The sequence below is a fragment of the Salvelinus alpinus genome, chromosome 3 (genome assembly GCF_045679555.1).
Source record: "Salvelinus alpinus chromosome 3, SLU_Salpinus.1, whole genome shotgun sequence".
In the NCBI taxonomy this organism is placed as follows: domain Eukaryota; kingdom Metazoa; phylum Chordata; class Actinopteri; order Salmoniformes; family Salmonidae; genus Salvelinus; species Salvelinus alpinus.
This window is the reverse complement of record NC_092088.1, coordinates 14,859,820-14,873,060: the sequence shown is the minus strand read 5'-3', so window position 1 is coordinate 14,873,060 and position 13,241 is coordinate 14,859,820. Positions and strand designations below refer to the sequence as shown.

The 13,241-nt window shown below is 44.3% G+C and overlaps 1 protein-coding gene across 2 annotated transcripts in view; it reads left to right on the top strand.

Annotated features, from left to right (window-relative positions):
• LOC139570072 (ubiquitin carboxyl-terminal hydrolase 54-like) overlaps positions 1-11,815 on the top strand; it is a 61,228-nt gene extending 49,413 nt beyond the window's left edge. For both annotated transcript variants that reach the window (XM_071391570.1, XM_071391569.1), the window contains exons 16-19: positions 2,946-3,087; positions 3,769-4,499; positions 4,620-4,798; positions 5,136-11,815. In XM_071391570.1, the coding sequence (XP_071247671.1) occupies positions 2,946-3,087; positions 3,769-4,499; positions 4,620-4,798; positions 5,136-5,201 (1,118 nt within the window). In that variant the 3' untranslated portion in view covers positions 5,202-11,815. The remainder of the gene's footprint in view (positions 1-2,945; positions 3,088-3,768; positions 4,500-4,619; positions 4,799-5,135) is intronic.
• The last annotated feature ends 1,426 nt before the right edge of the window (positions 11,816-13,241 follow it).

Below are 13,241 nucleotides of genomic sequence, written 5' to 3'. Positions count from 1 at the left end.
CCCTCTTTCTGTTATATTCCTCTCTTTCAATTCTATTCCTCTCTTTCAATTCTATTCCTCTCTTTCAATTCTATTCCTCTCTTTCTGTTCTATTCCTCTATTTCTGTTCTATTCCTCTCTTTCTGTTATATTCCTCTCTTTCTATTCTATTCCTCTCTTTCTGTTCTATTCCTCTATTTCTGTTCTATTCCTCTCTTTCTGTTATATTCCTCTCTTTCTATTCTATTCCTCTATTTCTGTTATATTCCTCTCTTTCTATTCTATTCCTCTCTTTCTGTTCTATTCCTCTCTTTCTGTTATATTCCTCTCTTTCTATTCTATTCCTCTATTTCTGTTATATTCCTCTCTTTCTATTCTATTCCTCTATTTCTGTTATATTCCTCTCTTTCTATTCTATTCCTCTCTTTCTATTCTATTCCTCTCTTTCTGTTATATTCCTCTCTTTCTATTCTATTCCTCTCTTTCTGTTCTATTCCTCTCTTTCTGTTATATTCCTCTCTTTCTATTCTATTCCTCTATTTCTGTTCTATTCCTCTCTTTCTGTTCTATTCCTCTCTTTCTGTTATATTCCTCTCTTTCTATTCTATTCCTCTCTTTCTGTTCTATTCCTCTCTTTCTGTTATATTCCTCTCTTTCTATTATATTCCTCTATTTCTGTTATATTCCTCTCTTTCTATTCTATTCCTCTATTTCTGTTATATTCCTCTCTTTCTGTTATATTCCTCTCTTTCTATTCTATTCCTCTCTTTCTGTTATATTCCTCTCTTTCTATTCTATTCCTCTCTTTCTGTTATATTCCTCTCTTTCTATTCTATTCCTCTCTTTCTGTTCTATTCCTCTCTTTCTGTTATATTCCTCTCTTTCTATTCTATTCCTCTCTTTCTGTTCTATTCCTCTCTTTCTGTTCTATTCCTCTCTTTCTGTTCTATTCCTCTCTTTCTATTCTATTCCTCTCTTTCTGTTCTATTCCTCTATTTCTGTTCTATTCCTCTCTTTCTATTCTATTCCTCTCTTTCTATTCTATTCCTCTCTTTCTGTTCTATTCCTCTCTTTCTATTCTATTCCTCTCTTTCTATTCTATTCCTCTCTTTCTGTTATATTCCTCTCTTTCTATTCTATTCCTCTATTTCTGTTATATTCCTCTCTTTCTATTCTATTCCTCTCTTTCTGTTCTACTCCTCTATTTCTGTTATATTCCTCTCTTTCTATTCTATTCCTCTCTTTCTGTTCTATTCCTCTATTTCTGTTCTATTCCTCTCTTTCTATTCTATTCCTCTCTTTCTATTCTATTCCTCTCTTTCTGTTCTATTCCTCTCTTTCTGTTATATTCCTCTCTTTCTATTCTATTCCTCTATTTCTATTCTATTCCTCTCTTTCTGTTCTATTCCTCTCTTTCTGTTCTATTCCTCTCTTTCTATTCTATTCCTCTATTTCTGTTCTATTCCTCTATTTCTGTTCTATTCCTCTCTTTCTGTTCTATTACCCTCTTTCTGTTATATTCCTCTATTTCTGTTCTATTCCTCTCTTTCTGTTCTATTCCTCTCTTTCTGTTATATTCCTCTCTTTCTGTTCTATTCCTCTCTTTCTATTCTATTCCTCTATTTCTGTTCTATTCCTCTCTTTCTGTTCTATTCCTCTCTTTCTGTTATATTCCTCTCTTTCAATTCTATTACCCTCTTTCTGTTCTATTCCTCTATTTCTGTTATATTCCTCTCTTTCTATTCTATTCCTCTCTTTCTGTTCTATTCCTCTATTTCTGTTATATTCCTCTATTTCTGTTATATTCCTCTCTTTCTATTCTATTCCTCTCTTTCTGTTCTATTCCTCTATTTCTGTTATATTCCTCTCTTTCTGTTATATTACTCTCTTTCAATTCTATTCCTCTCTTTCTGTTATATTCCTCTCTTTCTGTTCTATTCCTCTATTTCTGTTCTATTCCTCTATTTCTGTTCTATTCCTCTCTTTCTGTTATATTCCTCTCTTTCTGTTATATTCCTCTCTTTCTATTCTATTCCTCTCTTTCTGTTCTATTCCTCTATTTCTGTTCTATTCCTCTATTTCTGTTCTATTCCTCTATTTCTGTTATATTCCTCTCTTTCTGTTATATTCCTCTCTTTCAATTCTATTCCTCTCTTTCTATTCTATTCCTCTCTTTCTGTTCTATTCCTCTCTTTCTGTTATATTCCTCTCTTTCTGTTATATTCCTCTCTTTCTATTATATTACCCTCTTTCTATTCTATTCCTCTCGTTCTGTTATATTCCTCTGTCTTTCCATCTCTCTCTCTCTTCTCCACCTCACTTTTCTCTCTCTTTCTCCTCCTGTACTCTTTCTTTCTCCTCATGTTTTCCATATCTGTCTATTTCCATCTCTCTCCATATCTCTCTCTATTTCTATCTCTCTCTGTATCTCTCTATTTCCATCTCTCTCCATATCTCTCTCTATTTCTATCTCTCTCTGTATCTCTCTCTCCATCTCTCTCTGTTTCCATCTCTCTCCATATCTCTCTCTATTTCTATCTCTCTCTGTATCTCTCTATTTCCATCTCTCTCCATATCTCTCTCTATTTCTCTCCCTCTGTATCTCTCTCTCCATCTCTCTCTGTTTCCATCTCTCTCCATATCTCTCTCTATTTCTATCTCTCTCTGTATCTCTCTATTTCCATCTCTCTCCATATCTCTCACTATTTCCATCTCTCCATATATCTCTCTATTTCTATCTCTCTCTGTATCTCTCTCCATCTCTCTCTGTTTCCATCTCTCTCCATATCTCTCTCTATTTCCATCTCTCACTCTATCTCTCTCTCCATCACTCTCTATTTCCATCTCTCTCCATATCTCTCTCCATCTCTCTCTATTTCCATCTCTCTCTGTATCTCTCTCTCCATCTCTCTCTAATTCCATCTCTCTCTGTATCTCTCCTCCTGCTTTCTCATCAACATTCTCAGCTGTGCTCAGCCCCCTGCATGAGGCTAATTCTCGTAGTGGATTGACTGTAGCTGCGTGCATGAGGAGCACTGCGGAGCCAATCACACAGGAACAGGATATGGAGCAGGAAACTGGAAGCGCCAGTCCACAGGGACATCGCAGGTACCATAACTGTCCCCGGTGTGTCCCCAAAACCCACACAGGACCCCCCTGTGTGTGTCCCAGCTCTGCTTGTCCAAAACCCACCCCAGGACCCCGCTGTGTGTGTCCCAGCTCTGCTTGTCCAAAAACCACCCCAGGACCCCTCTGTGTGTGTCTCAGATCTGCCTGTCCAAAACCTCCTCTGTATGTAGTGCAGTAGAGTGGAAAGTGTCTGTATCTGTCTGTGTTGGTCAATGCTGATCTTGGCTGGTTTGTACTAGTACTTGATGGTGAGATATCTGTGAGGGGCTGGTGCTGAGTTGGATGGCAGATATACACTATCCTGCTCTATCTCATGTATTCTCTATTCTCTTCCTCCTCTCCTCTATTCATCAAAATAGACCTGTGATTTATGGTGACTGCTGCAAAGGCTTCTGGGTAATTATTACTGAGCCAGCCAGCGGAGATGTGGAGAATTAATGTGGGGGGTGGGGGATGGTGTGTGTGAGTATGTGTGGTGACATAGTGCCGTGTAGCTCTATAAATACTACATTACACAGTCATCAACCTAACATAAGAGTCTTTTATTTCTACATATTTCATCATTTTCATTTTAAGTGTTTTTAAAATCTTTATTTACTCTGATTGTGATTGGCTCCTGAGTGTCTCTGACCCGCCCCTTCTCTTCTGTGGTCCAATCAGTGAACAGTCTGGCCCGCTCCAAGTACTGCTGACGCCCAATCAGGAGGGGGAAGAGGTCCGGCCAGCCTACCAGGATGCAACCCTGGGCCCTGGTCAGCCCCCTCTCCACTCATCCCTCCCACGCCCTTCCACCAACAACCCCCCAGCACAGGTTGAGGAGGGTGAGAAGGGGGAGCGGAAGAGGAGGGGTGAGGAAGGACAGGGGATGAGCCTGGAGGAGTTGTTACAGGTTGGGGGTGTGAGACCTGCTGGCAGACACCTGGCCATCTCTCTCCCCTCTCTATCTCTCAGACTCTGGGATATATCTCACACACACGCTCCCCCCTCACACACACACTCTTACTCTGACCCCCAATACACACACCCTCCACCCTCACGTACAAACCCTGAGCACCCACACACACACTCCGACCGTCCACCCACCCCCTGCTCCTCCCTCAGTCAGCCCCACCCCTCACCCTCCACTGCCTCTCCACATTGGCCCGATCAAGGTTCCGCTGTCAACACCGTCACACGTCATTGGTCCTCCTGGAGCGTGGACCGCCCAGATGCCGTGGTTACGCCATATGACACACCTCCAGACCGCCGCCTCCCCTTTAGGCCACACCTCCCCTACCGAAACTACAACTCCCAGCCTGCCCCTGGGCAGCATGACCCCTGTGACCCTGAGGAGGCAGAGTTTTCAGAGCTGGACTTCCTATACCGGGCCAGCCTCCAGGCAGGATGTAGAGGTAGGTACTGCAGACTATAGTTGTGTGTATGTAGCTGTGTGTCTAGTATATGTAGGAAGTTGTGTGTGTATATAGTGAGTATGATCCCTGACCTCCAGACTATGCCCTGTGTGTGTCTAGGTGGTAGCCCGGTCAGGAGGCTGCAGTGTGGGGTAGGAGGGCCAGCTCGTTCCCTCACCCCCAATGCCAACATGGAGAGGAGTGTGTACCAGACTGACTGCAGCAGCACAATGGTACGCAGTCTGAGCGGCACGATCATCAACCCGCGTCGCCATCGTCTCACCGCAACACGCAGCTTTGTGAGTGTATCGTACACACACGCACACACACACATGCATTGCTACTCTCCAGTCGTCATGTTGTAGACTTGTAGACTGTTTTACCTTCAGTTCTCATCTACACTCTATCATCACTCTACTGTTCTCTCTCTTTCTCTCTCCTCTCTCTCTCTCCCCTTCTGAAGGTGCTTCTACATCTTAACTAATCTCATCTGGGACCCTGTATCGCTACAGCGTCATCTTCATCATCATCATCACACCAGTCCTTCCATATCTCCATTCAGGTCATTTTGACGTCACCCTTTACCCTTCACCTTTTGAGCCTGTCCGTCACTCTGTGTTGTCCCTGCCCTTGCAGGAGATGTCCAATGGTGCGGGGAGTTTCTGGTGTCTGACTGGGGTGAAGCTGTCTTCAGACCACTGATCTGCCTCCATATGCATCTACACTACAGGCTCCTTCCAGGCCAGCCCCCTGGGGTCCTAACCCTCCACACCGCTACAGGCTCCTTCCAGGCCAGCCCTCTGGGGTCCTAACCCTCCACACCGCTACAGGCTCCTTCCGGGCCAGCCCTCTGGTGTCCTAACCCTCCACACCGCTACAGGCTCCTTCCAGGCCAGCCCTCTGGTGTCCTAACCCTCCACACCGCTACAGGCTCCTTCCGGGCCAGCCCTCTGGGGTCCTAACCCTCCACACCGCTACAGGCTCCTTCCGGGCCAGCCCTCTGGGGTCCTAACCCTCCACACCGCTACAGGCTCCTTCCAGGCCAGCCCTCTGGGGTCCTAACCCTCCACACCGCTACAGGCTCCTTCCAGGCCAGCCCTCTGGTGTCCTAACCCTCCACACCGCTACAGGCTCCTTCCAGGCCAGCCCTCTGGTGTCCTAACCCTCCACACCGCTACAGGCTCCTTCCAGGCCAGCCCTCTGGGGTCCTAACCCTCCACACCGCTACAGGCTCCTTCCAGGCCAGCCCTCTGGTGTCCTAACCCTCCACACCGCTACAGGCTCCTTCCAGGCCAGCCCTCTGGGGTCCTAACCCTCCACACCACTATAGGCTCCTTCCAGGCCAGCCCTCTGGGGTCCTAACCCTCCACACCACTATAGGCTCCTTCCAGGCCAGCCCTCTGGGGTGTAAACCCTCCACACCGCTATAGGCTCCTTCCAGGACAGCCCTCTGGGGTCCTAACCCTCCACACCGCTACAGGCTCCTTCCAGGCCAGCCCTCTGGTGTCCTAACCCTCCACACCGCTACAGGCTCCTTCCAGGCCAGCCCTCTGGGGTCCTAACCCTCCACACCGCTACAGGCTCCTTCCAGGCCAGCCCTCTGGTGTCCTAACCCTCCACACCGCTACAGGCTCCTTCCAGGCCAGCCCTCTGGTGTCCTAACCCTCCACACCGCTACAGGCTCCTTCCAGGCCAGCCCTCTGGGGTCCTAACCCTCCACACCACTATAGGCTCCTTCCAGGCCAGCCCTCTGGGGTCCTAACCCTCCACACCGCTATAGGCTCCTTCCAGGCCAGCCCTCTGGGGTCCTAACCCTCCACACCGCTACAGGCTCCTTCCAGGCCAGCCCTCTGGGGTCCTAACCCTCCACACCACTACAGGCTCCTTCCAGGCCAGCCCTCTGGTGTCCTAACCCTCCACACCGCTACAGGCTCCTTCCAGGCCAGCCCTCTGGGGTCCTAACCCTCCACACCGCTACAGGCTCCTTCCAGGCCAGCCCTCTGGGGTCCTAACCCTCCACACCGCTACAGGCTCCTTCCAGGCCAGCCCTCTGGTGTCCTAACCCTCCACACCACTACAGGCTCCTTCCAGGCCAGCCCTCTGGGGTCCTAACCCTCCACACTGCTACACTGTAAGCCCCAATGTGCTGTCATTACTCAAAACTTTTGAGGAAACTCATTGCACTTAATATATACATTTTAGTCATTTGGCAGATGCTCTTATCCAGAGTGACTTACAGGAACCTCTAAGCCATGCCTCCAATAGAATTTCCCAGTGTGCCTTGCCTTTTTGAGTGAATTGTAGAGTTACCATGACTGTATTTGTTAGTGACATGGTTGTTGAATTCATTCCTTTTATATTTGTCCTGTGACCTTCACCAATTGAATTCCAAGGTAAATGTTATCATTATAATTATAGTCTTTATTACTTATCTCATAAGGCCTTATTTTGAGGGCTAGTGTTACCCTAATACAGTGGCATGAAACTCATGGTTTACAGGCCACATCAGGCCTGCAAATAGGGTTGCAAACTTCTGGAAGCTTTCCCAAAATTACTTGATTTTCAAAAAAATCCTGGTTGAAGGATTTCTGCACAACGTACGCAATTTTTGCCATCCCTACCTGCAAATCACATTAGGCTGGCTTGCAAAGTGATGTGTAAAAAAGTTGACATTTTAATTTACCCGCAACCTGCATTTATAATGACTGCCAGGGTTAGAAACGATTTAAACTGGAACAACCATTTCAGTAATGGGTGCCAAAAAGTAAAGTAAATGATTGGATTAGTTTAGATTTGTTTAAATGTATCTTTGTGTAGCATAAGATTAATCAATCACTCAATGTACATGCAAAAACAAATATGAAAAACGATTTGAAAAGGTCTGTCTGCAGTAGAGCATGCTGGGGGAAAAATTTGATTTGTTATCATAACTTAAAAGAGTTGATGTGACCTCTCATTTAGTTTTGCGTCAGTACCACATAAACATTTGAAGTAAAAGTGACATTTCATTGATTTAAGTTAAAAATGCCTTGGGGTTTACATTGTACAGACACTTTCCAGGGCAGCCCTCTGGGGTCCTAACCCTCCACACTGCTACAGGCACTTTCCAGGGCAGCCCTCTGGGGTCCTAACCCTCCACACTGCTACAGGCACTTTCCAGGGCAGCCCTCTGGGGTCCTAACCCTCCACACTGCTACAGGCACTTTCCAGGGCAGCCCTCTGGGGTCCTAACCCTCCACAATGCTACAGGCACCTTCCAGGGCAGCACTTCACCTCACCCACCGCCACAAATAGGGGGTTGACCAAGGACCCCCCCTTTCCCCAAAAACGCACCTCTCCCCACCTCCGCCCCTAGTGGTCTTCTGAACTCACCACTACTCCCATCTCCCATACGGGGAAAAAAATGCATTTAAAATATCTTTTTGGGATGCAGCTTAGGATACATGTGAAATTTAAAACATTTGCCAAATAATGTATTTTTTATTCATTTGTAAATGTATTTTAATGTGTGACATACATTTGCATATGTATTCGGAATATATACATTTGTATAGAAATATATTATTTGGCGAGTTTGGGCTGTCGCCCCTCCCTGCCCTTTTCCAACTATTATGTCTATGCAGTCATTCTCAGCTCCCCTCAGCAGGAATTACTCTGAAACCCCAAACTAGAAAACAACAAACTCATCTAATTACTCTTCTGTTAGCCTCCTAATATGGAACGACTCTGAACGTTAGCCTGCCACTCTTTGGGTCTATAAAGGAGAAAGTAGATTAGCTAGCCTGGTTTAGCCTCTAACCCCCCTGCTTTACCTGCCCCAATCAGAGGGGCTCTGGAACCTTCAAATTGACAGATTCAAAGGGGGAGGGGGTTAACGATTAGCCACACCTCTTCCTCTTTCTTAATGGACATTTCCTGTCAAATGATGGCACACCACACCTGGCTGTGCTGTTTCCATGGCAACCCCTGGACTAGTGCGTATGTGCCTACATAGCTACCTATAGACTGAACTCTAATAATAACTAAAGTCATGTACAGAAACACTATATATGAAACCTGTATGTTATTAAGACCTTATGGAATGTTCATATTAATAATGATAATAATGAAGATATCGATCATTTAGTGGTGCCTACTGGTTCTGGAGTGAGTGACCTTCACAAGTGTCCAGCTGGAGGTAACCTGACTGTCAGTTGTAGCTGCCAACGCTGTGCTCTCATTTCTACCGGGAGAAACTACCAGACGCTTCATTTTCTCTTTATTTTTTTTAGATATATTTTTTTCTCCAGATAACGGTAGCTAAATGGAACAAACTTTTGCATACCTAAAGTAATGTGATAAAGAGCTATGATAGAGGGAGGGTAAGGGAACTCAAGTGTACTTTGGGAAGTGTATTTGCTGAAGGGTACTTTTTGAAGTGTACTTAAAGGGTAAATGTTTAGTTGAGGCCTCAGGTTAACATGATTGGTTCTTAGTTACTGAATCTTCCTTTGGACCTTTGTCCAGCTCTGACCCTGATGTTACTCAGATATGAATGGTGAAACACTATATTATAAATATACTTCATATATGGTATGTACTATATGTACTAGAGATATATTTTAGGCTATGCCGTGATATATTTTATTAATGGGAATAGTCTCTCATCCTCCAGTTATAACATAGTTATAAAATGTTATAAGTAAGTAACACAGTTTATTTATCTGATGTAGACTTAACTGAAATATACTGACATGTCTTGAAATTTTACGATATGTTTCATTAACCTACTGAACATGTTATGTCATAATATGTACATAGCATGTCTATGTACATACACAATATGTACAAAGATATAATACATTATAACTAATCCCTATTTGGAGACTAGTGGCCGGTGTAGAACGAGATCGAGACAGAACTGATAAATGACTGTTGTATCTAAACCAAAGGTTGGCACTTAGACAAAGATCTCTGTCTTTAACATTGTCATTTTATTTATTTAAATGTATCTGTTTGTTTTGTTATTGTCTTTTGTGTTGGGTGGAATGTAGCCAACTGTAGCGCATGAGTCCGCTATGCAAATTAACCTTCCCTCCTGACCCTTGACCTCTGACCTGACAGACCGGAAACAGGACGTGGATACGCCCACGAACGGACACTTTATTTACAAAATGAAGTACAGAAGATAGATGATTAAATGCCGCTGTTGAACTCTGTAGTAAGTCATAGGCTCGATCCCAAATGCCACCATATTCCCTACATAGTACACACAACTTTTGGCCAGAGCCCGACATAGGGAATAGTGTGTGATTTCAGACTTGCGCCATATACAGTTGAAGTTGGAAGTTTACATACACCTTAGCCAAATACATTTAAACTCAGTTTTTCACAATTCCTGACTTGTAATCCTAGTAAAAATGCCCTGTTTTAGGTCAGGTAGGATCACCACTTTATTTTAAGAATGTGAAATATCAGAATAATAGTAGAGAGAATGATTTATTTCAGCTTTTATTTCTTTCATCACATTCCCAATGGGTCAGAAGTTTACATACGCTCAATTAGTATTTAGTAGCATTGCCTTTAAATTGTTTAACTTGGGTCAAATGTTTCGAGTAGCCTTCCACAAGCTTCCCACAATAAGTTTGGTGAATTTTGGCCCAATCCTCCTGACAGCGCTGGTGTAACTGAGTCAGGTTTGTTGGCCTCCTTGCTCGCACACACTTTTTCAGTTCTGCCCACAAATTTCTATAGGATTGAGGTCAGGGCTTTGTGATGGCCACTCCAATACCTTGACTTTGTTGTCCTTAAGCCATTTTGCCACAACTTTGGAAGTATGCTTGGGGTCATTGTCCATTTGGAAGACCCATTTGCGACCAAGCTTTAACTTCCTGACTGATGTCTTGAGATGTTGCTTCAATATATCCACATAATTTTCCTACCTCATGATGCCATCTATTTTGTGAAGTGCATCAGTCCCTCCTGCAGCAAAGCACCCCCACAACATGATGCTGCCACCCCCGTGCTTCACGGTTGGGATGGTGTTCTTCGGCTTGCAAGCATCCCCCTTTTACCTCCAAACATAACGATGGTCATTATGGCCAAACAGTTCTATTTTTGTTTCATCAGACCAGAGGACATTTCTCCAAAAAGTACAATCTTTGTCCCCATGTGCATTTGCAAACCGTAGTCTGGCTTTTTTATGGCAGTTTTGGAGCAGTGGCTTCTACCTTGCTGAGCGGCCTTTCAGGTTATGTCGATATAGGACTCGTTTTACTGTGGATATAGATACTTTTGTACCTGTTTCCTCCAGCATCTTCACAAGGTCCTTTGCTGTTGTTCTGGGATTGATTTGCACGTTTCGCACCAAAGTACGTTCATCTCTAGGAGACAGAACACGTCTCCTTCCTGAGAGGTATGGCGGCTGCGTGGTCCCATGGGGTTTATACTTGCGTACTATTGTTTGTGCAGAGGAACGTGGTACCTTCAGGCGTTTGGAAATTGCTCCCAAGGATGAACCAGACTTGTGGAGGTCTACAATTCTTTTTCTGAGGTCTTTTACTGATTTATTTTGATTTTCCCATGATGTCAAGCAAAGAGGCACTGAGTTAGAAGGTAGGCCTTGAAATACATCCACAGGTGCACCTCCAATTGCCTCAAATGATGTCAATTAGCCTATCAGAACCTTCTAAAGCCATCACGTAATTTTCTGGAATTTTCCAAGCTGTTTAAAGGCACAGTCAACTTAGTGTATGTAAACTTCTGACCCACTTGAATTGTGATACAGTGAATTATAAGTGAAATAATCTGTCTGTAAACAATTGTTGGAAAAATGACTTGTGTCTTGCAAAGTAGATGTCCTAACCGACTCGCCAACACTATAGTTTGTTAACAAGAAATTTGTGGAGTGGTTGAAAAAACAGTTTTAATGACTCCATCCTAAGTATATGTAAACTTCTGACTTCAACTGTATATATATAGTACTGAAGTGGTTCTCTATGTTGTAAGAAGGTATACTGTTTACCATAATAGTAACAGCCAATGGAAGTTCAATGCAAAAAAGCAATAGGGAAGAAAGACAGAAATAGAGCGATGATGAATGAAAGGAAGGATGAAGGAGAGAGAAGTATGTATGTGTGTGATTAGAGTGTGAGGATAAAATAAGGCTAGGAGTCATTTCCAGAGAGAGAGAGGGATTTGTGTGTGTGTGGGTTTGTTAATGTGTGTGTGGGTTTGTTAATGTGTATGTGGGTATCGTTGCTGGGGGGAAAGAGGGATCCTGTATTTTTTCATAATAAAGTTATTACCACTGCTCTCCTACTGGGGATGTAACCACTCATCTGGCTCTGTCTTCTCATTGGATGCTTTGTCTGTGAAGGGAGAAGCCTGGGTATCATGACGTTTAACCGTCATTTATACTGTACCTGACGTAAGTGCGCAAAGCAAGAACGCAATTAGCCATGCAAATGGTTTCCCTGCGCATAAATATGTCAGCCAAATTTGGCCATTTAGCTAAATGTGTATTTGCATTGCGTAATCCTTACAAATTTGGCTTTATGGAGTATACGCCACACTATATAGTGAAACTGATACCAAAACTGAAACTGACTATGACTCATAACCAGGTCTGGCCAATGAGGATGTAGCTGAAGTCTGCCAATCAACCAGAAGAGGTCCGTATAGAGGCTTACTGCAACAATATAGAGCTCTCTCTCTCACTCTGACAGCACTGTTGAAGTTACTGTAGACCTTCATTCATCAAAACAGTGCATTTTAACCAATTATTTGGTGACATATGAATATATTTAGTATAGTTTTATCTTAAAAGGATAACTTCTTTTAATGTTTCACTATTTTTATGAAATTTCACTGAGGAGGATGGTCCTCCCTTTCCTCCTCTGATGAGCCTCCACGTGTTCCAACACATAACGAAAATAACATTACAGACAAAAGACTTTACATCTATCAGCTACACAAACTGTACATTCCAGTACACCATCACAACAAGAAGGTCACATGGGGGAGAGGCGTTGTGCCGTGAGGTGTTGCTTTATTTGTTTATTGAAACCAGGTTTGCTGTTCACTTGCGCCATATAAGATTGAAGGGAGATCCATGCACTCATGGCTCTGTATAATACTGTGCATTTCCTTGAATTTGTTCTGGACCTGGGTACTTTGAAACAAAAACCTTGTTGCATGTCTGGTGTGGTAAGTGTGTGTGTTAGTGCTGTGTGTAAGTGGACTATGCAAGCAATTTGGAATTCCCAACACATTAATGCTTTTTATAAAACAAGAAGTGAAGCAGTCAGTCTATCCTCAACTCTTAGCCAAGAGTGCATAGTCTCTGATTACAATGAAGAGCAAGACGTGCAGCTCTGTTCTGGGCAACTATCTGGCCGGCAGGACATACCTACCTGGCCGGACCAATCTGGATGGCCAGCCAGACCGATCTACTTTGACAGCCGGACCGATCTAGCCGGACCTACCTACCTGGCCAGCAGGCCAGACCTACCTACCTGCATGGCAGGCCGAATCTACCGGACCTGGCTGACCGGCCGGCCGGACCTACCTGGCTTGCTTTCCAGACGTAACTCTCCCTTGACAACCGGACCGATCTAGCTGGCCGGCCGGCGGAACAGACCTACCTACCGGAACTACATGTCTGGCCGGACCTACCTGGCCGGCCTGCCGACCGAATCAGGACCAATCTGGACAGCTGGCCGGACCTATCTGACCGGTCGGCCGCACCTATCTGATTGGCTG